We start from the raw sequence: 23,708 nt of genomic DNA, 5'->3' as shown, positions 1-23,708 counted from the left end.
ATTTCTTTACAGGTCCCTTCCTCCTTATTCCTAAGAATCAGTTTTTTATTTAGCAGCGTAGAAGTAATCAAGATTCAGCTTATTTTCAAAAGAGCTGTCATATCTACATGGAGTAAAAAGAATGGTGGCTTCCTTTCAGTCTTCTGCTTTTATTTTTTTTTTTGAGACAGGGTCTCACTCTGCTACCCGGGCGGGACTGCAGTGGCATGATCATGGCTCATTGCAGCCTCTACCTCTCAGGGCTCTGGTGATCCTCCCACTTCAGCCTCCCAAGAAGCTGGTGTGGCAGGAGAATAGGGTCTGGAGGCAGGGAATCTAAGGCCAATCTGTGCTAACCTCCTAAAAGAGAAACACCAAGGTCTGGGGGCAGAGAATCTAAGGCCAAATTCCTAAATTTCAATCAAAGGGAAAACACCTGGGTCTAGAGCAGGGAACCTAAAGCCAATTAACGCACACTTCTTAAAGCTAAACTGAAAGGAAAAGCCCCATCTCCCCACACCGCAGTAACAAAGGATCAAAGACTATTATTCTCCCTACAACCTTCTCGCTTCCACTACATCTCAGATGGAAAGGGCAAATGTCCTGCATAGGGTGCCAATTCACCTCAGCCTTTAATTAGCAAAAGACCAAATCCTTCATCCAGATGAGAGGCAGCCACCAGGGACCTCAAAAGGAGTACTTAAAACCCAGAAAACTTTGTAACTAGGCCCTTGAGCCGCTTGCTCGGGCCCAATTCCACCCTGTGGAGCGCTTTCTCGCTTTAATAAATCCCTGCTGTCGCTTTGTTCATGTATTTTGTTCCTTTTGTTACTTTGAGGGTTTTGTTCAATTCTTTGTTCAAAACGCCAATGACCTGGACAACTTACTCAAGGCATTCCTTCAAGTAACCCTGGTACTACAGGCATGCACGACCAAACCTGGCTAATTTTTTGTAGGATACGGTTTTGCCATGTTGCCCAGGCTTGGTTTCAGTTTTGTTCAGTTTCATCATGGAGTCTACTATGGATTCCAAAATGGTTCTTATTATTGCAGGTCATGACTTTTTATTTCCATACTGTGAAGCAGGAAAACACTGTTAGGCAAATGGTAACAGAAGGGTAGAGGGGTTTGAAAAGACTGAATAGAGAATATGTAATTTTTGTTCATTGGTTCTTCTACAATTTCATGAAGAGAAAGATAAGGGAAAGGAAAGGACCTAATCCCAGAAGAATAAGCCTGATCAGAAGCAGGCTTTATTTGTAATTTAGATCAATAAAGCAAAATGACTATAATTTCTGAAATCCTGTGTAATAGTCCAACATGGTGATAGGAATATAAATTAATATAGCCATTATGGAAAACAGTATGAAGTTTCTCAAAAATCTAAAAACAAAACTACCATATAATCCAGCAATTCCACTACTGGGTATTTATCCAAAGGAAGGACCATCAGTATATTCAAGAGACATGTGTACCCCACGTTTACTGCAGCACCATTCACAATAGTCAAGATATGGACTCAATCTAAGTGTCCATCAACAGATGAATGGATAAAGAAAATGTGGTACATATACACAACAGAATACTATTCAGCCATTAAAAAAAAATGAAATACTGTCATTCCTGGCAACATGGATGAGTCTGGGGGACATTAAGTGAAATAAGTCAGGCATAAGAAGATAAATATCACATGTTCTCACTCACATGTGTAAGCTTAAAAAAAATGAGCTCATAGAAGTAGAAAGTAGAACTGTGGTTATTCGAGGTTGAGAAGGGTGGTGGGGTAGCCGGGGAAGAAACAGCAGTGGGTGGGGTGGGAGAGGATAGCAGGAGGTTAGTTAACGGATACAAAATTATCATCAGATAGGAGGAATGACTTCTAGTGTTCTATAGCACTTTAGGGTAAATATGGTTAACGGTAACTTATTGCGTATTTTCAGGAAGCTTTAAGAGAAGATTTTGAATGTTCACAATACAAAGAAATGATAAATGTTTTCAGTGATGGATATGCTAATTAGCCTGATTTGATCATTACACATTGTATGGAACTATCATTCATTCTGTATTCCACTAATGAATATGATTATTATGTCTCAACTAAAAATAAAAAAAAAAGTCAAACATGGGAAACCTGATCAGATAAAAATTAAAAAATTTCCATTCAAGTAAAACTACAGCATTATTTATTATTAATACTGCCAAACTTCAAAAGTGGATAGTAGATAAGACTGCATTACTGAATGAGGTAAAAGAAAAAAACAAGAAAAAAAATCCCATGGTTTCATGGCAACATAATAGAAATGTTTCACTTTGAAGACCTTCCATTTTACTTCAAAATTTACAAGGCTTATATATTTTTTGAAAATGGCACGACTATTTGTGGAGATGTTACTACAATTATTATTTGCATATACGAATGTGACAGGTTAAAACAAATTCACAAACAAATTCTAAGTTGCTGACATTCTCTCCATGTACTTAAATACTTTGTACAGATGAATTTTCCTAAAACATTCCTTTGCTTTAAAATGCTTTTGTGTTAACTGGATATAAAATGTAAACGAGCAGAGCAAACAATATTATTAACAAGGTTAAGTTTCCTTAATGATACAAATTTTGACCCAGGTTTTAAAAGGTACAGCAATGGATTGACAGACAAAAGAGATATCACTGTGTAAAGGAAAAAGAAAAGAACCAGAAGTGGAACTCCAACTTAAGATTTCATGCTTATCAGGAGAAAAACTGGACCAGATGAACCTAAGGTCGCTTCTATTTCCTTCCATTTCCTTCCTTCCCCCCTCCCTCCCTTCCTTTCTCTCTCTTTTTTTTTTTTGGACAGAGTCTTGCTCTGTCACCTGGTCTGGAGTGCAGTGGTGTGATCCTGGCTCACTGCAACCTCCGCCTTTCAGGTTCAAATGATTCTCGTGCCTCAGCCTTCCAAGTAGCTGGGGTCACAAGCACACGTGCCACCATGCCCAGCTAATTTTTGTATTTTTAGAAGAGATGGGGTTTCACCATGTTGGCCAGGCTGGTCTGGAACTCCTAACCTCAGGTGATCCACCCAGCACTCCCAAAGTGCTGGGATACAGGTGTGAGCCACTGTGCCTGGTCTCAGTTCTACATTTCTGTAAGTATCCCAGGTAGCAAGAAATAATCCTAAAAAACACCTCAAAGAGATTATGTACAGTTTTTTACCTATTAAAACAGGTCATGGGTCAACATTACCTGTACTTAAAACTAGAACAATGATGCAGAGAATATAAATATTTTAGTCCCAAAGAGTCAATTAAGGAGACCTATCTATGATGAAAATTAATGGATATAATTTAACCTACTAAATCAACATTGTAAGACGTGACTCTTCATTTGACCATATGAAAGAATAAGTAGTAAAATAAATAGAGTGCTCAATGGCAAAACCAGAAAGTTTCTTCAAGTAAAGTCAGGATTCCTAAATGTGGATTTTTTATTATGCTGAGATAAAGTTCTTTTATACTGCAAAACATTTCTGAAATAAAAATGAAAATAAATACAAAATATTATTCAATAAGTCTAAAATGCCAATGGAGATGTAGTTACAAAGAAAGGCTCATTACAACAGATCTACTTCCATATCCTGAAAGATAAGCTATATAGAAGGTATGATCTTTTTCTGGTTCTAGAGAATTCCTTTCAATAATAAAAAATTCTACAATGAAGTACTTATGTAGTCCCTGATAGTGGTTAAGAGTTCAAGCTCTATGATTAGATAAACACGGGTCTGAGTGCCAGCCTTGCCTCTTACAAGGGGTATGAAGATAGCAACATTGTTTGACCTCTTTGACCTTCAATTTTCTCCTCCATACAATGGAAACAAAAATAGAATCTACACTTACAAAGCTGTTGTGAATACCAGGTGTCTGGCACATAGTAAATGATCAATACATCTTAGCTATATAGTAAAGAAACTTAGGTACAGAAGAGATTTTTAAAAATTCTTCTGACCATCTACTTAGATTCTCCCTTCCAAGTAAAACACCTAAACCTAAGCTTGCTTTAAAATCAAAACAAAGAAACAAACAATAGTAGTATAAAAGCAAACCCAAGAAGCAGATGGAAGAAAGAAATGGGAGAATTAAAGGTCTCTCTCTCGTGTGTGTGTGTGTGTTTCTGCTTGATATTACCCTCTTCCTACATAACAACTTCTTTTATAATTCACTGGAGAACCCAGACTTCCATTATTTATATCTAGATTTTGTTCTGTGAAAGTATAATGTCTACCAATATATTTACATTACTATTAAATAGTAACTTGCAAAGTGAATATATTATAAAAGAATTATATTTTAATTATTTTCATTTTTCAGGAATGGAATACATTTAAAATATAAGATTCAAATGAATTCAATAACTTTGGCAATTTAAGTGACTACATTCTTTTATTTTGAAGCATAAACTGAAGCACTGAATAAGCAACTTCCAAAAATTCCAAATAAATTACCTTAAAATGAAAAAGAGACAGAATAACAGAACTGAGCAGGTCTCTTGTCATGTTTCAGGTTGTTTATTGTTTTTATGCTAGTTTTGGTTGATCTGAACTGAATCTCTATACTACAGTACTAAACACCAGACTCCACTCTGTTAGAATAATTGTTCCATGCCATATTTATTCCTGTATTTTCTTTCCCACACAGGTATTCCCACATGTCAGAGATGCTTTTATGACAGAACTCTTGTAATTTAAAATAATAACTTCATTTCCAGCTGATATTGCTTTAAGCAGAAAGCTATCTGTGCTTGCCAGAATAAGAAGTTATGTTAAAGGCTCATATTAAGACCCAACTGGCTATTCGTTTGTGTGTTTGATTGGCTCAGAGGGAGAAGGGATGAGCAAGATGGTACTAATCTATTCCCCTTTCACACATCTGAGCTGCCTTTGATTTCTCATTCGATCCCTAGCCCAGGAATCTCCAATTGCTAAAAGTTTTTAAGCTGTATAAGCTTTGTTTGGAGTAACTACCAGTTAGTTCTTTATCGGGAATCAAAAGATCTTAACATTAAACCTGAAACTTGGAAAACAAAACAATACAAAAAAATGAGCAACACCATATTTTATTAACCTAAAAAGCATTTCCTTTTTAGAAACATAAAACTACATTAACTTTATTGTATCCTTTTGTCCGAAAAATTACTTGTTAGAAATTGCTGAAGAGCAGACAAAGTTGATTTCAATGAACTTGACCATTGTTATTTAAGAAATCAGGGTTAGAATTTTAAAGAGAATGCTTCCCTAATTTCACTTCTTTGCTATGTCTCTCATTAAGGAAAAAATAACACACATGACTTTGCCTCTTACTTTGTACTCTAAAGTTCTTTATAACTTTCTCAATTCCCTTTTCATCCACCAAGATTTACAGAATACTCGGTATCAGGTATTAAATTACATACAGGAGATAGAGAAATGAGTAGGGCTGGATGCGGTGACTCATGCCAGCAATCCCAACACTTTGGAAGGCTGAGGCAGGAGGATGGCTTGAGGTCAGGGGTTCCAGACCAGCCTGAGCATATAGGGAGATTTTGTTTCTACAAAAAAATTTTGGCCAGGCATGGTGGCTCACGCCTGCAATCCTAGCACTTTGGGAGGCCAAGGTGGGTGGATCACTTGAAGCCAGGAGTTTGAGACCAGCCTGGCCAACATGGTGAAACCCCATCTCTACTAAAAATACAAAAACTTAGCTGGGTGTGGTGGCCTGTAATCCTAGCTCCTCTGGAGGCTGAGGCAGGAGAATTGCTTGAACCCAGGGGGTGGAGGTTGCAGTGAGCCAAGATCATGCCACTGCACTCCAGCCTGGGTGACAGAGTGAGACTATCTCAAACCAACAAAAAAAGAAAAAAAAAAAAAGAGAGAAATGAGTAAGCAGTCAGTACTGCCTTCGAAGATAACAGAATCTAGTGACATAGTAGACTAAGTTTTGCAGGCAGTATTATTGGAACATAAAGGAGCCATTCAGCTTGTAGAAGGGGAGAAAAAATTCCAAAGAACAGCTAATACCTGAACTAAAATTGAGTATGAGGGATTTAGTGTTCTAAACACCTAACAGTATGCGCAGAAGCAAGAGACAATGGAGAGAATAGGAAGCTCAATTGTTTAATATGATCAGAATGAAAGACCTGGAAAGCTAGCTCTCTCCTCACTGGAGTTTAGTCATGGCTGTACTATTCACAGAATTATTTTAACCTACCAGAAAATCTAATTCTCAATCTTTAAAATGAGGATAATAATTCCTTTCATTAGTGTTCTTATTAAAACTAAATGAGATAATATTAACAATTACTTGTTGGCTGGGTGTGGTGGCTCATGCCTGTAATCCCAGTGCCTTGGGAGACTAGGCCAGGAGGATTGCTTGAGCTCAGGAGTTCAAGACTGTCCTGGGCAACTTAGTGAGACCCTATCTCTACAAAATAAAAATAAAAATAAAAATAAAAATAAAAATAAAAAATTTAGCCAGGCATAGCAGCACTCGCCTGTAGTCCCAACTACTTGGGAGGCGGAGGCAGGAGGGTTGTTTGAGCCCAGGCAGTTGAGGCTGCAGTGAGCCATGATTGTGCCACTCTGCACTTCAGCCTGGGGCAACAAAGAAAGACCCTGTCTCAAAAAAAAAAAAAAAAAAAAAAAAAAAGGATAAAATCTCAGGATAAATAACAATTATCCAAGAAAAGATAACTGGCAACTTGTGGCAGGCCATGGTCAGACTTCCAGCTCAAAAAACCTTAAGAAAAGAAAACCTCTAACACTATGTCTGCTTTATCATCTGACATATCTGTTGCTTTAGTAAACTTACACTTACTGCCTATGAGGGTACCATTATTTTTACTCCATTTTAGAGATGAGGAAATTATAGCTTGGATACACTAACTGACTTGCTCAAATGTCCTTCTGCTAGGGTAGGCTGGATTTGGAAGCTACCTCTCCTGACTTCAAGACCCTTTTTAATTATATCAGGCTGCCTCTGGTAATTTATAGGTTGTTAAACAAACAAAAAGGGTTCCAAGTACAAAATTGGCAAGCACTGTCTCTCAAGTATTTCTTATCAGTATTGCTCTGGGCATATGAACACTTGTGCCTCTTCAGCTACTCATATATAACACTGTAAATAGCACAAGCAAGAGCAGCTGGGCAAGGTGGCTCATGCCTGTAATCCCAGCACTTTGGGAGGCCGAGGCAGGTGGATCACTTGAACCCAGGAGTTCGAGACCAGCTAGGGCAACATGGCGAAACCCTGTCTCTATAAAAAATACAAAAATTAGCCAGATTAGCCAGATGTGGTGGCGCATGTCTGTGGTCCCAGCTACTCAGCAGTCTGAGGTGGGAGGATCGCTTCAGCCTAGAAGGCAAAGGTTGCAGTCAGCCAAGATCATGCCACTGCTATCTAGCCTGGGCAACAAAGTGAGAACCTGTCTTTAAAAAAAAAAAAAAGGTACAAAGCAAGCACTCATTAGCTGTATCACTTTATGAAAACAACAAAACCAATAGTTAATACAATTTTCTAGAGGATTTTGTTACATCTATGCATATCTCCATTCAGAACAGTAATGAAATATATCTTACACGATATGCAGGTACTTTAACCCTTTACTTCAAGAGGTCGCAGTGCAATGCCATCAATATATTCATTAATAGTGACAGCACTGTAATTGATGGCTCTGAATAGTCCCCAAATAATGAGATTTCATGATACTCAAATATCAAGGCCAAGTTCCTGAACCATCTCTTTTGTCAGTAGCTTTTCTCTCCTACTGCAATTAGCAATCTGACATCTGTTTCATTAGTTCATGGCAATAAAGAATCTGATTCGACAAAGAGGCAGCTCTCCAAAATCTGTATCAAAAAGTAGTAGAGTCAATTCATTGTGCTCAATGTTAAATCTAGTCTGCATGGAAAAGAAATTTCTAATTTGAATACTAACTAACCCACTGTTTTTGACCTCCAAGGCTTATATATATGCCCAAGAACCTGTAACACTTGTATATTATTTTATGCTAAAGATGTCCACATATACTTATTTCCAAGGAGGAAAAGTCAATGCTTGTATTTAGTTATGAGGACAGGCTAACTGTATTAAAGAAAATTGAGTGCTGCTGGAAATTTCAAGCAATTCAAACAAAAACCAACGTGTTCCCTTTTCTTGAATTGCATATTATGATTCAACTGTTTTATTTGTTCTCTATCTTCCCAACCCTCAATGTGAAGAAGTCAGAGAAAACCCTAATAACAATATTTTAAAGACCCAAACTAATGTTCAATAGAAAAGTAGCATTATAATACAGGATGCCAATCCTGAATCCTGAATGTTCCAGGAAATTCGCATGTCAAAGTATTTTACTATCTGCTGCTCCCTACTACAGTTAACAACACGCTCTCACACACAAATGTTAGCATCTAATTACATACAGAACGCTTTACATAGGAAGTAACACATGTAAAAGAGTAATAGATCATGTTACTCTCTAAAATAGTTACTAAAAACAATTTACCAAAAATTAATTCAAACTAAAATTAACTTGTTCCCTTTTCTTTCTCACTTATAATTTATTTTGCAGATTCCAGATTGCATTGTAAGGCAATACAATTTTTTTAAACAAGGATGCATATAAATAATGTTACATTAAATAAAAATTAAATTAAAAGCATGTTTTCTAAAATTGAGTGGATATTTATCAAATGTTATTTGTGGCTGGAAGAAGAAGAAATGGAAAGATGGATAATTCATAGTGAACAGACAATAAAGACTGATAGCATGAGGAAGGTAGCAGATACCCTTTGATTTGTATATTAACTGTGAAATAATGCAAATTGCCAATCTAATCTCATAGATTATATTTTAGCAGGCATTTGTGAAAAAAAGACACCACTCTTTACCTTGGCATATGCCTAGAAATCATGATGTAACACTAATAACTGTGAAGTTTCCCTGCACTTTGACCATGAACCCTATATCAAATAAGCCATAAATACAACCAATAATACATCTAAAGAGGAGATACCAAACTTCAAACTTCTCTAAAAATGTAAGAGTAAATTTATGCTGACTTCTATAAAATAGACATTCAACTGTGTCTTCCAATCTGCCTAGGAAATGCACAAATGTAATTATTCAAAGGACACCTGAAGAATACTGTAGCTTAAAACTGAGTCTAGTTATGATAAAAATATAATAATTTTGCTTGACTTCTGATAATTCAAAATGACTGTGAGATGACTTTGAAGGTTTTGGTCTCTTTTAAAAGCTATCTAGGAAAATTTTAAATGATGCCTTTAAAAAATATTTTTAGCATAAACATAGACGTTTGAGGTCATTAAACTGAACAAAGAGTTGTATTCAAGGTGGAGATTTCTTTTCAAAACAATTCAATCTATGCCTCAAAAAGACTCATATTCAGTGGTAAGATTCAGGATAAGAAATCTCTTAGCACAGAAGTCAATTGAAGATTTAAGAACTGAGACATGCTCCAAAAACTACAATGCTGTGACTGCAAGACATGCTATTTCTATAGCATTTCTCAAAACAGAAAATTATTCAAAATCAGTTTCTCACTGGATGATTCAACAATCCAAGCTTTGGATTCAGATATCCAATTCACCAGAAATCTTACTTTTATATACCTTTGATCAGCATAAACTTGCAATTTGAAATTTCCAGCAGTACTTTATTTCCATTTATATAGTTGGCCTATCCTCGTAACTTTAAATACAAGCATTGATTTTTTTTCCTCCTCGGAAATAAATATCTGTGGATATCTTTAGCATAAAATAATAAGTCCTATTAAGGAGCTTCCTTGGCATAGTAACTCCCTTCACAATGATTTCAGCTACAGAAATCATTACATGCTAGGGGCGCTTGCCACTTTACTCTGTATGCTTAGGTTATACAAATTAACTAGATTTAAAATTAATAAACCAACTTTACTTGCCAAGAATGACTTATTTTGGAATCCCCAGGTTGTTTTACATTCCTACAATGTTAATGTCTTACTGTGAACGTTATTTGAGTATATGCTGTTAAATTTGACGTTTGATCTAAATAGTGAACATTTTTTCATGTCAGCAATATGACCCATCACTCATGTTATCATTTTTCCACTAAGCTTATTACTATAGAGTAACATTTCTATCCTAGATGTGACATTTATTATCAGAGTGGTTTTTATTTCTAGCACACTGAATAACTATTAACCTGCAGCTACATACTTTCACCACTAGATGAAGCTTGAGCATAGGTGATGTGAACTGTGGAGTGCAGTCTTAAAGTGGAATACAGGTACTAGGAGAAAACAATGGAGAAGACAGAAAAAGTCTGATGTTAAGAACAGATTTTGATTTAGCAATATTATGGGGACAAAACTGCCACATAGCAAAAGCTCAGAGTGCCTGTTAATTGTCAATAAAATGATGCTGTTTCAATTAGTGAAATTCCTCCTATTGATGATTAATTTCATAATGCAGAGGAGGTAAGTAGCTAGTATGGTGAATAAAAATAAACACAGAGTCAGTTGCAAACTATGTTACTTGCAAATTACTTGACTTTGTGCAAGTGGCTTAAACTTCTGAGACTTGGTTTCTTCATCTATTAAAAAATGGAAACACCAGACTAATAGTAACACCTATGAGATGGGTGGCTTAGGATGGCATTAGTTCCCCCATAATGTTTAATAGGACTCTCTTAAGACATCCCTAGAAATCCTAGAATATTAGCTTAAAAGGTAGACTTGTTCAGGAAAATGCACTGTAAGGCACAGCTGGTATCCACGACTAACATTTCCCAATCAAGAGGACTTTAAAGTTCTGCTGCCAATGGCCAAGCCTAGAATGAACCCCAAAGTTCTTTTTTTTTTTTTTTAAAGAGCGTATCTTGCTCTGTCACTGAGGCAGGAATGCAGTAGCACGATCATAGCTCACTGCAGCCTTGAACTCCTGGGATCAAACAATCCTTCTGCCTCAGCCTCCCAGTGGCTAGGAATACAGGCTCATTTCACCACACCTGGATAATTTTTAAAATTTTTTGTAGAGGCAGCATCTCACTATGTTGACTAGGATGGTCTCAAACTTCTAAGCTCAAGCCATCCTCCCACCTTGGCCTCCCAAAGTGCTGCGATTACAGGCATAAGCCACGATGCCCAGCCCATGATTCTTTAAAGTTCTAGCTTTTCTTTGTATGCAGTATTTTTCCATGGGTAAGTAACATAGTTAGATGTATTAACTCCTGAAAACTATAATTAAAGCTGATAACCAAAATGTTAAATACTGACTATATATACACTGTTACATTTGTCTCTTGGAAATCACTCACAAAACCCAGACAATGAACAGGGAAAAGTGATGAGAAATGAACTGGAGATGTTGACTAGGTAGTGTAGAAGAAGCAGGATAATGAATTATAACATAGTGAAACATGGGAATGCCTATTTAGATATTCCAAAAAATCTAAACTTACTGCCTCTGCCTCTTGTTCTTTAACACTGTTAACAAACCTTTAATAACGACCAAAACAAGACTTTCCATCCAGTCTACTGGATTAAATACACAAAGAAAAGGATAGCTTACTAATTGACAAGTTTATACATGTGATATTGCACTATACTTTTTAACTTAGCGAAGTTTACAAATACATGGAACCATCTTTCCAAAAAATACACCTGTTGAAGTCCATTAAGTACATATCTGGAAATATATCTTGCAAAGTTCTCTAGTATTTCCTAAACATCTTGTGCTTATGTAAAAGTGAAAATTCCTAAGATTTATCTAACAGTAAACATAAAAAATTTTAATATAAGAAAATGCTTTTATTTCTAATCTCAACCTCTTCTTATGAATTATTGATCCAAACTGATGATTTCATTAAATATGTCACCTAATGTTTACTAAACAGTAATAAATGTTACTTTTTTTCTTCCTCTGAGGGGTTTGTTTCTAGGGAAACACAATTGATAGTTACAGTAAATATGGTCTTCTCAAATGGTTTTCCCACTTCAACTATTCTGTTACAAAAAAAGAAAACCCAGGTACTTAAGTCTGCAGAGATAGCAAAAGACTACTATTTTAACAAACCAGTTATATATGATTTATTTTACTCTCTTACAAAAAAGTATATACATTGTGATCCCAATTTCAATTTTTAAAATATGCATAAAGAATGGAAAAATATATGTTAAAATGTCAGCAGTAATTTTCCTTGATTATTTCCATTTTTCTTTTTCTTTTTTTGGAATTTTCAATAAAGAATCTGAATTACTTTTATATAATTAGGAAAAATGCTTACATTAATATTATTGCTCATTTTAAGTGATAAAATACGTCACCTGTCACAAAGATATTTTTATAAAAGTATGATGTTGCATATTGATAAAATATACCAATTTGATTTTGAAGAAAATAAAGTCTGAAGATTTCAACTTTCTCAAAATGTGAAGTTGTTTCCCTGTACAAGGACTCACTCTACTGGTGACATAGAGAATATACTTAATCTGACATTTCTGAAATAACGGCATATTTTCCATAAACACTAGAGGGCAGGGTTTTGACTATAAAACTTCATTTGTATTTGTGTGTGTGTGTGCAAATATTTCACTTATATTTGGTATATATATCATTTATATTTGTATATACGTACACACTATTTTGTACAAATACAAAATGTATATACACATTATTTTGTATAATAAACTCCTGGGCTCAAGCAATCCTTTTGCCTCAGCCTCCCAGTAGCTAGGACTACATAATATATATATATGCATTATTTTGTATTTATACACATTTATAATGTGTATATATATTCTATTTATATACAAATATATACACATACACAAATGTATATACACATCTTTTATATTTTGTATTTATAGAAATGAACGTGTATATTTTATATTTTATATTTTGTATTCATTTGTGCATATACAACATATATTTTGTATACGTTTCAAAACCATTTTTAGAGATTTATTAATAAGTACATAATCTAAGGCTCTAATATGACACCATTTCACATTAAAACTGGATCACTAGGCTGGGTGCAGTGGCTCATGCCTGTAATCCCAGCACTTTGAGAGGCCAAGGTGGGCAGGCTGCTTGAACTCAGGGCTTTGGGACCAGCCTGGGCACATGGCAAAATCCTGTCTCTACAAAAAATACAAAAATTATTTGGCATGGTGACATGCCTATAGTCCCAGCTTATTAGGGGGCGGAGGCAGGAGGATCACTTGAGCCTGGGAGGTGGAGTTTGCACTGAGCCAAGATTGCGCCACTGCACTCCAGCCTGGATAACAGAACCAGACCAGACCTTGTCTCAAAAAAACCCAAAACGAAAAATGCTAATTACTAATTGATATGGTTTGGCTGTGTCCCCACCCAAATCTCATTCTGAATTGCAGTTCTCATAATCCCCACGTCATGGGAGGGACCTGGTGGGAGGTAATTGAATCACGGGGGTGGTTACCCCCATGTGGCTGTTCCGCTAATAGTGTGTGAGTCTCTTGAGACCTGATGGTTTTATAAACGACAGTTCCTCTGCACATGCTCTCTTGCCTGCTGCCATGTAAGATGTGCCTTTGCTCCTCCTTCGCCTTTTGCCATGATTGTTAGGCCTCCCCTGCCATGTGGAACTGTGAGTCAATTAAACCTCTTTCCTTTATAAATTACTCAGTCTCAAGTATATCTTTATTAGCATTGTGAGAACAGATTAATATAGTAAATTGGTACCGGTAGAGCAGGTTGCTGCTGTAAACATACCTGAAAATGTGGGAGTGACTTTGGAACTAGGTAACAAGGAGAGGTTGGAATAGTTTGGAGGGTGCAGAAGAAGACAGGAAAATGCGGGAAAGTTTGCAGCTTTCTAGAGACTTGCTGAATGGCTTTGACCAAAATGCCGATATTGATATGGACAATGAAGTCCAGGTTGAGGTGGTCTCCAACAGAGATGAGGAACTCATTGGGAACTGGAGCAGCAAAGGTGATTTTTGCTATGCTTTAGCAAAGAGACTGGGAGCATTCTGCCCCTGCCCTAGAGATCTGTGGAACTTTGAACTTGAGAGAGATGATTTAGGGTATCTGGTGGAAGAAATTTCTAAGCAGCAAAGCACTCAAGAGTTGACTTGGGTGCTCTTAAAAGCATTCAGTTTTGGCTGGGTGCGATGGCTCATGCCTGTAATCCCAGTACTTTGGGAGGCCAAGGTGGGTGGATCACGAGGTCAGGAGATCAAGACCATCCTCGCTAACACAGTGAAACCCTGTCTCTACTAAAAATACAAAAAAAAAAAATTAGCTGGGCGTGGTGGTGGGCGCCTGTAGTCCCAGCTACTCAGGAGGCTGAGGCAGGAGAATGGCATGAACCCAGGAGGCAGAGCTTGCAGTGAGCCAAAATCACGCCACTGCACTCCAGCCTGGGTGACAGAGCAAGACTCCATCTCCAAAAAAAAAAAAGCATTCAGTTTTATTCATTTACAAAGACATGGTTTGGAATTGGAACTTATGTTTAAAAGGGAAAAAAAGCATAAAAGCTCAGAAAATTTGCAGCCTGACAATGTGATAGAAAAAACAATTTTCTGAGGCGAAATTCAAGCCAGCTGTAGCAATTTGCAGAAATAATGAGGAGCCAAATGTTAATTGCCAAGACAATGGGGAAAATGTCTCCAGGGCATGTCAGAGGTCTTCATAGCAGCCTCTCCCATCACAAGCTGGGAGGCGTAGGAGAAAAAAATGGTTTCATGGGCCTTGCTGCTTTGTGCAGTCTCAGGACTTGGTACCCTGTGTCCCAGGCGTGGCTAAAAGGGGTCAATGTATGCCCCAGGCTGTTGCTTCAGAGGGTGCAAACCCCAAGCCTTCGTGGCTCACATGTGGTGTTGGGACTGCAGGTGCACAGAAGTCAAGAACTGAGGTTTGAGAACTTCCACCTAGATTTCAGAGGATGTATGGAAACGCCTAGATGTTCAGGTAGAGGTGTGCTGCAGGGGTGGAGCCCTCACAGAGAACCTCTCTGCTAGGGCAGTGCAGAAGGGAAATGTGGGGTGGGAGCCCCCACACAAAGTCCCCACAGGGGAACTACCTAGTGGAGCTGTGAGAAGAGGGCCATCAGAATGGTAGATCCACTGACAGCTTGCACTATGTGCCTGGAAGAGCTGCAGACTCTCAATGCCAGCCTGTGAAAGCAGCCAGGAAGGAGGCTGTACCCTGCAAAGCCACAGGGGCAGAGCTGCCCAACATCATGGAAACCCACCTCTTTCATCAGTGTGACCTGGATGTGAGATATGGAGTCAAAGGAGATCATTTTGGAGCTTTAAGATTTGACTGCCCTACTGAATTTCGGACTTGCATGGGCCTGTAGCCCCTTTGTTTTGGCCAATTTATCCCATTTGGAATGGGTATATTTACGACGCTTGTACCGCCATTGTTATCTTGGAAGTAATTAACCTGCTTTTAATTTTACAGGCTCATAGGCAGAAGGGACTTTCCTTGTCTCAGATGAGACCTTGGACTGTGGACTTATGAGTTAATGCTGAAATTTGGGGGACTGTTGGGAAGGCACAATTGGTTTTGAAAGGTGAGGACATGAGATTTGGGAGAGGTCAGGGGCAGAATGACATGGTTTGGCTGTGCCGCACCCAAATCTCATCTTGAATTGCAGTTCCCATAATTCCCATGTGCTGTGGGAGGGACCGTGTGGGAGGTAATTAAATTATGGGGTGGTTACCCCCATGATGCTGTTCTCATAATAGTGAGTGAGTTTCACAAGATCTGACAGTTTTATAAAGAGCAGTTCCCCTGCACACGGTCTCTTGCCTGCCATCATATAAGATGTGCCTTTGTTCCTCCTTGGCCTTCTACCATAATTGTGAGGCCTCCCCAGCCATGTGGAACTGTGAGTCAATTAAAACTCTTTCCTTTATAAATTACTCAGTCTTGGGTATGTCTTTATTAGACAGCATGAGAACAGACTAATACATTAATAAATACATTGAAAATTGAGGCCCTTTATTAAATTGATTCTAATTTAATACAAAATGCGAAGTTAATTTTTTTAAAAATTAGTTAAATGCCCTCAGAATAGCAGATCTTTAACAGAATACTAAAACATTCTCTAACCCCAAAGGCTTCTTACACTTATAAGGTTAATGAATCGTGACAGTGGTAAAAGACAATGTGAAAGGGAAAATGATAATCCAGGAAGAGAGAACAACAAGAGTAAAATCATGACATCTCAAAATTGCATAGTTTATGAGGGGGATGTCAAGCTAATCTGGTATGTGACTACAATATAGGGTGCAGTAGGGAAATAGCTGAGGTTGGAAAAGTAGGGTAGGGTCATTTGGGGAAGGACTGTTCTGCTATACTTAAGAGTTGGACTTTATTCTGAAGGCAACAGGAAAGCTACTGAAGGCTTTTAACCAATAGAGGGCTGTGACTATATCTCTTTTTGTTAATGGAAAGACAGCAGTTCAGTTGTACCTTGGTATCCACTGGGAGATTGGTTCCAGGATTCCCACAAACACCAAAATCCATGAATGTTCAAGTCCCTTATATAAAATGGTATGGTATTATTGGCCTATAACGTATGCACATCCTCCTCTATACTTTAAATCATCTCTAGATTACTTATAATGCCTAATATAAAGTAAATGCTGTGTAAATAATTGTTATACTGTTTATTTGTATCACTTTTTATTGTTGTATTGTAATTTTTTTCCCAAATATTTTTTATCCATGGTTGGTTGAATTCAAGGATGTGGAGCCCATGGATACAGAGAGCTGACTGCATATAGGGTGAATTAGAAGAGTGAGAACTTAGAGGACAGAAGGCCAAGAAGTCAAGTACACTAACCTTAAATAGTACAAAAACAGTGAAAATGCAAACAGGAAGCATTCTAATGACATTTAAAAAGTCAGGAAAGACTGGACTTGGTGAATGGACAAATACAATGAATAAGAATTTCAAGCTCTGGTGAGTGAAATGGGTGGATATTGATGGCTTCAAAGCAAAGGCTAGAGTTTTAATCACTCTAAGTGCAAAATGCTTTCTGAAATCCGGGTAGCAAGGTCTATTAAACAGCAAGAAATGTGTGGCCAGAATTCAGGGAAGTGAGATATAAATAAAAGGAAAAAATATGATTACTTTTTTGGTGATTTTTTGAAACGAGTCTTATTACCTTAGACTTATACCTGTTATTAAAGTAAACTTCTAATTGAGTGGTACCCATGTAAACTATGGGATGGCATTGTAATGTTAGGCTTAACTCTTAGTCAATTTAGATTATTATTTATCCACCTCAAAAACATATAACTAAAATTTATTGGAAAGCATATGACTTATATTTCATATACACATAAGGATTAAAATATTAAAAATATATACATATACATAATACACATATATATAAATTCACATTTCATTTGAAGTCAAGCCAAAATTTTAAAAGATATATTTATGAGACAAAAAAAATTGGGAGTTTACTAATAATGAAGGTCAGTAGTACCAATGATTATTAATAACTATACTAGTATAACTTTGCTTTTATAAAGTCTCTCAAGTAAATGTTTTTATCTCTACAACCTGTCCATGAGGTAGGCTAGAGCTGGTAGTAACAACCATAGTAAGTATTAGAATAACACACATAAATTTAATATAATTTAGTTTCTTGTCTTCATGTCCTCCCCAAATTTCCAGAATAAACTAGAGATCTTAGATGTTCTTATTTTGCAATTTATATTTAAAATTGGAACTTTCCTGGCATGAGTAAACTAGGTTAGAACACTACTGAATTTTCTAAAATTCTCTGAAACATGGAAAATATAGACCAAAGAAATTTAATACTGTTCCACTATGAAAAGCATCCAATCTGGTCTAGACATATAAATTGGGTACCATTAATGTTTGCTAATTATTACACAAAGTTAAAATCCTAAGGAAAAGTCCAATCCAATTATTATGTTCTTGTATTAAGTCTGACCATGTGTGAACCTAGTAAAACTTTCAAATTGTTGGCATTAATTTTGCCTTTATAAACTGTTTTAAATCAAATTCTATTCCAAAAGGACAAATAGCCATCAAAGGTTCTTAGTTCTGAGATAAGCCCCTGAATTTCAGTTTTTAGAAAACAAAGCATTATCTAGATATAGAATTTTAAATATTATTCTCATGTATCTAAAGGCTGAGCCTACAAGCTGAAAAGTCCTATGTTATTAGTGCTTTATAAAGACTGAAGCCTCAACATATCTCACAATCAGCCTCTTGCTTCTGTGTATTTTAGTATTTTCAAGAGTTGAAATGCATTTAAAAAATAAACAGGAAACAGGAATACTTACTTGAACCTGGCAGGTGAAAGAGGAGTAGGAGGAAACATTCCTGGTTCAAAAGAATCAAAGTAAGTCACTGTCCAAGAAAAGCTGCAACAGGAGAATCCAGCAGTTAGGGATATCATAAGTAGAGTCCAGAATCCTTAACAGGAAAAGAGAGGGGAAAAAGTAAATTATTAACACCAAAACAATTTAAATTAAACCAGTATTCTCATGTTCAGATCATGTATATTTCTCATCTTCTAAATTATATGGACCTGATATTTTAAGAGATTTGAACTTATTGCAAGCTAACTTATGTAGAAATAACTGTACGTTATTAAAGCACAACTAGAAGTCATATCATTGAATATTTTAATTAAATGATAATACGTGGGAAAAAAGGGTAAATTCAACAAGAACATAACATCTTCAGTTTTATAAAATTCAACTATAGAAAACACGGTCAAAACATTTCACAAGACTCTTAAGATGTCTTGAGGCCAGACAAGGTGGCTCATGCCTGCAATCACAGTGTTTTGGGAGACTGAGGTAGGAGGATGGTTTGGGGCCAGGAGTTTGAGGTTGCAGTATGCCTCGACTGCACCACCGCACTCCAGCCTGGGAGACAGAGTGAAATCCTGCTTCGAAAAAGAAAAAAAGTTCAAGTCATCAGATTTTTCATTTAATTTCATAAATCATACCTTGCTATCTTTATTATTTACTACTAAGTGATTCCTTTCATTCCACGCCATGCACTTTCGAAACATGCCTCAATTTGGGGTATCTCCTCTTTACAGTTTTCTTATGAACATTATAAACCTATTCTGATTCTTTAACCTTGCTCAGTATATGAACAAAAGTTGACTCCTGATTTACAAATGTGTGGGACCTTAGATTTTATTCGCACTGAGTTTGGAACTGTATTTTCTCACAGAAGTCAAGTCAAAAGAACAATATTATAATGGACTTAAGGAAAAACGGTTGAGAAGAAGGAGGCATAAAGGGAAAAGAAACGAGTAAGCTAATTTAAAGGTTTTTAGATACTATTCATAACCCATTAATAATAATAAAAGGATAATGACTTGTTCTTGTGGTTATAGGAAGACAGGAAATACTGATATTTAAGCGGCCAACTCCCTTTAGTAAGAAGTACAGCTTTATTTTGATGTCAAGTTTTCAAAAATTTTATAAATTAACTCACTTACCCACTCAATCTATATTGAGGGGCTAACTATGTGTTGGTTATTGTGCTAGGTAATGGGGATATAGGGGTGAGCAAAATAAAAAAGACTGCTGTCTTCATGAAGTAATTCTAGTGGGATAGAAAGATAATAAAACATGTAAGCAAATTAACAAGATAACTATATATTGTGATAACTATTTTGAATAAATAAGACGTTACCACTTTAAGGAGGTAACATCAGAATTCAGATTGAAAATGTGAGTATATTTTTCTTGGAAGAATAATAGTTAATTCTAAAATTCACATGAAATAATAAGCAAAAACAGAGACTAGTCCAACCAAATACTGAAATATTATAGGAACTGAATACCTAAAACAGTGTGTACTGATACACAAATAGATGACAGGGCCAGGCGTGGTGGCTCACGCCTGTAATCCCAGCACTTTGGGAGGCTGAAGCAAGAGAATTACTTGAGGCCAAGAGTTTGAGACCAATCTGGCCAACATGGTGAAACCACCTCTACTAAAAATACAAAAATTAGCTGGGCATGGTGGTACATGACTGTAATCCCAGCTACTTGGGAGACTGAGGCAGGAAAATCTCTTGAACCCAGAGGCAGAGGTTACAGCGAGCCGAGATAGCACCACTGCACTCCAGCCTGGGCAACAGACTGAGACTCTTTCTCAAAAACAAACAAACAAACAAACAGAATGAAGCAGAATACAAGACTTGGAAGAAGGCGGAAGGCCCAAATAGATTAATTAAAAATGTTACTAATTAAATGGGGTGACCACTTACAAAAAGGAAAAGAAGTTAGATCCATACCAGATACCCTATACCAGACTAAATTCTAAAATGTACCAAATAATCTAAATATAAAGTTGTAGAAGGAATCACTGGAAAAACTGGAAAAGTTATTTATAGCCTTGGAGAGATAAAGACCTTTCTAATCATGATACAAAAATTCAAGACTCATATAAGACACAGAATTTCAACTGTATACAGTCAGCCCTTCCTATCCACAAGTTCCGTATCTGGAATTCAACCAACCTTGGATGAAAAATATTTGGAAAAAAAATAAAAGTAACAATACAACAATAAAAATAATGCCAATCAAAACCAATACGGTATAACAACTATTTACATAACATTTATATTATATTAGGTATTACAGAGAGTAAATGGGAGGATGTGCATAGTTCATATACAAATACTATCCAATTTCATATAAAGGACTTGAAGATCCAGATTTTGGTATCCAGAGGGGGTCCTGGAACCAATTCCTCATGGATACTGAGGGACAACTGTATATAGGTAAACACACATACTACTATATATGCATAGCCAAATAAAATGTCAAATTGAATGACAAAAAATTTTTAAATAAAACATACCTTTGCAACTTACAGCATAAGGGAAAATTTCCTGTTAATACAGATAATTCCTAGAAGCCAATAAAAAAAAAGACCAGCAACCCAAAATCCAAATATAAAGTTAAATGCAATTGCAGAATAAAAACTATAAATGTTAAAACATGAACAGATGCTCAATTCAATACCATTAATAATCAGAGAAATTAAGTATCATTTTTTCATCAACTGACAAAAATCAAAAAGTTGGATAACATTCTCTGATGCTGAGGCTGTGAATAAACAGAAACTCTTCATGCATGGCTGTTTTGGAGAGTAAACTGTTATAATTTCTATGGAGAGCAGTTTGGCAGTATCTGTTAAAATGATGCACGTATATGTTCTTTACTCCAGTAATTTTATGTCTTTAGGACAATAGATCTCTGTATAATATACAATTTTATAAATACATACGTTTGTATATTATACAAACCTGTATAAAATGATGTATATACAAGATTGTTCTCTGTAGCTTTGTTTGTGAAAACATAGATTGGAAACAACCTAAATAATCAGTAATGAAGGTAAAGGATTGGTTAATTAAGTACATCCATACAATAGAATACTATGCAGCTATAAAAATGAATGAGGAAGCTCTTTAGGTACTGATATGGGAAGATCCTGAAAATATACTGGTGAGCTGAAAAACTGAAAGTTCAGAACAGCTCTATGCATTTGTATAAATAAGGGGAAAATATGTATTATACACATACATATATGCATATGTTGTATATATGAAGAAATGTATATTGTACTTATATATTTTTAAAAATTTCTGGAAGGATGTAAGAATTTAACATTGGTTCTCTGAGGAGGGAGGAAAGAGTGGTTGGGAGAAAACAGTAAGCCTTTTCAGTCTATACTCTTTTACACCTTTTGAATTTTGACCCATATGACTATTCTACCTATTCAAAATAGAACTAAGTAAACTTGTAAAAAAAAAAAAAAATTCAGTCAGGTAGTACTTTTTGAACAGAGGAGCAGCAGGGAGGTCGTATCAGAATCTTTGTGGACTCATTTTTAAACTGCGTCTTTAAAACAGGTTTTTGAGAGTGTGTTCCATGCCTCAAGAATACAGGAAGAGTTGAGAACACTAGCAGGTGACTTTTGAATTATCAAATTTCCTGACTATACAAAATTATCCACCAGTCTTATTTTAGCAAGCAGGTAAAAAGTACATGCAATAGACTGTTTGTAAATCTTGTGAAGCTCAGTAACAGACTGAAAAAACTGTTAAAGTACAGATTCAGAAGAATTATTAATAGAAAGTGTGGTAAATTATTTCTCCTGATAGTTCCCTCCTCCCATCTCCCACCTGTTAAAGAGCTAATGGGCTCTGTGTTCTTTTCTCCAGAAGAGGGATGTGGCAAAGCAGAAAGAAGAAATAGCCTGTTTTTCTACTTTTACATTGCACAATATTTACGGAAACTAGTGTACAGATATAATCAGGGATAGGAGTATGGATAAACACAACATATCTTGAATGCACAGCAAAGACAATGAGTTGATTGGAGTACAGATAAAATGTTTGTGTGGAACAGGGAGAAAGAAAGTGAGGGGCTTATCAACAAGTGAGAAAGATTTCCTTAGTTAAATAAAGTATGTTGTATGCATGTTTGCACTTATGTGTGTAAATGGGTAAAGGGAGTAGTGCTACTGGGGCTTCCTGACAAAAGCATCTAGAAAAGCCCATGCAAAACCACAAAAGGAGTGTAGATGTGTACAGTATCTTGGTAGGTAAGTACAGAGCCAAGCCTGCAGATGCCTCTGCCCTAAGCCTGGCATAGAAACACCACATGGTCATGTGGCTGGAAGTTGCCACATCTGAAAGACCATCCTGACCACAATAAAAGATACTTCAATACTCACTACAGCAAATGTCCTGAGGATTAGTCTGCACCTTCACCCCAATATCCTGGCACAGTATCCACCTCTAGCACCTCAACCCAACCTGGAATTGGGTGAACAGAACCTTAGAATAACCTTCCTACCAATCCATCTGGATAGAGGGTCAAAAAAAAAAATTACAAGATTTAGTCTACAACTACAACTTAGGGGTTGCTATACTGCCAAATAGCTGTTATTTGCTATTTTTAGACGACTATGTCTAAAGAGGGGAGAAAATTAACAAATCTAAAGAGGGGAGAAAATAATTGACAAGTTTACTCAAAGTTTAACATACTTCTCCACAACAAAGATGATAGTTAAGAAAAATAAAGTGTTTGGGGACTGCTATAGAACGATGAAACTTCTAGATAAGTGAGGAAAGACACAAAGTAACATAAAAATAATCAAATGTGAGGCTTTCTAAAGCCTGTTGAACTTTTTCACTTTAGTGCTTTAATAGGGTACCTGTCAAATTTAATACAAGAATATTCTTGAGTTTTTCCAAAATTACTATTCCACAATCTAAGTACTTACTTCGCATTCAGCATTTTAATTATTTTATGTTCATTTTAAACTAATCAGAAGCTGCATCATGGGTAAGTCAGGTCACAATGATGGGGTAAAAAAAAGTACAATGCAATATTGTGGTCTAGAAGTGTTTATGATTCGGGAAATTACCTAATTCATTTGCAAATAAGCAGAAAAGCCATAGAAAATGATAACTCCCCAACAACTAAATTTTTTACAAGTCAGTACCTGCAGAATCCTCATGCTAAAATTTTGTTTTATAAGCCCATTTTAGAAAGAATTAACAACTTTAAAAAGGATATAAAAATGAAAGCATGTTAAATGAAATTCTTCCTTCCTCAGTTTGCCAATTTCACTCCTAAAAGTGATCAGATCAGCTAAGAGTCTGGTGTGCATCTTTCCAAAAATTATATACATATC

The 23,708-nt window shown here is 36.2% G+C and overlaps 1 protein-coding gene across 5 annotated transcripts in view; it reads right to left on the bottom strand.

The window, feature by feature from the left end:
* The window catches only part of ARL6IP6 (ADP ribosylation factor like GTPase 6 interacting protein 6), a 43,018-nt gene that overhangs the window by 7,458 nt on the left and 11,852 nt on the right, over window positions 1–23,708 (bottom strand). For 3 of the 5 annotated variants that reach the window (XM_063647480.1, XM_054477204.2, XM_063647479.1), the window contains exons 3-4: window positions 18,308–18,440; window positions 16,454–16,521 (exon numbers count right to left, since the gene is read on the bottom strand). In XM_063647480.1, the coding sequence (XP_063503550.1) occupies window positions 16,454–16,521; window positions 18,308–18,440 (201 nt within the window). The remainder of the gene's footprint in view (window positions 1–16,453; window positions 16,522–18,307; window positions 18,441–23,708) is intronic. The other 2 variants (XM_054477203.2, XM_054477206.1) reach the window with 1 other exon arrangement.

Source organism: Pongo pygmaeus, chromosome 11 (genome assembly GCF_028885625.2).
Source record: "Pongo pygmaeus isolate AG05252 chromosome 11, NHGRI_mPonPyg2-v2.0_pri, whole genome shotgun sequence".
Lineage (NCBI taxonomy): Eukaryota > Metazoa > Chordata > Mammalia > Primates > Hominidae > Pongo > Pongo pygmaeus.
This window is presented reverse-complemented; position numbering and strand designations above follow the sequence as displayed.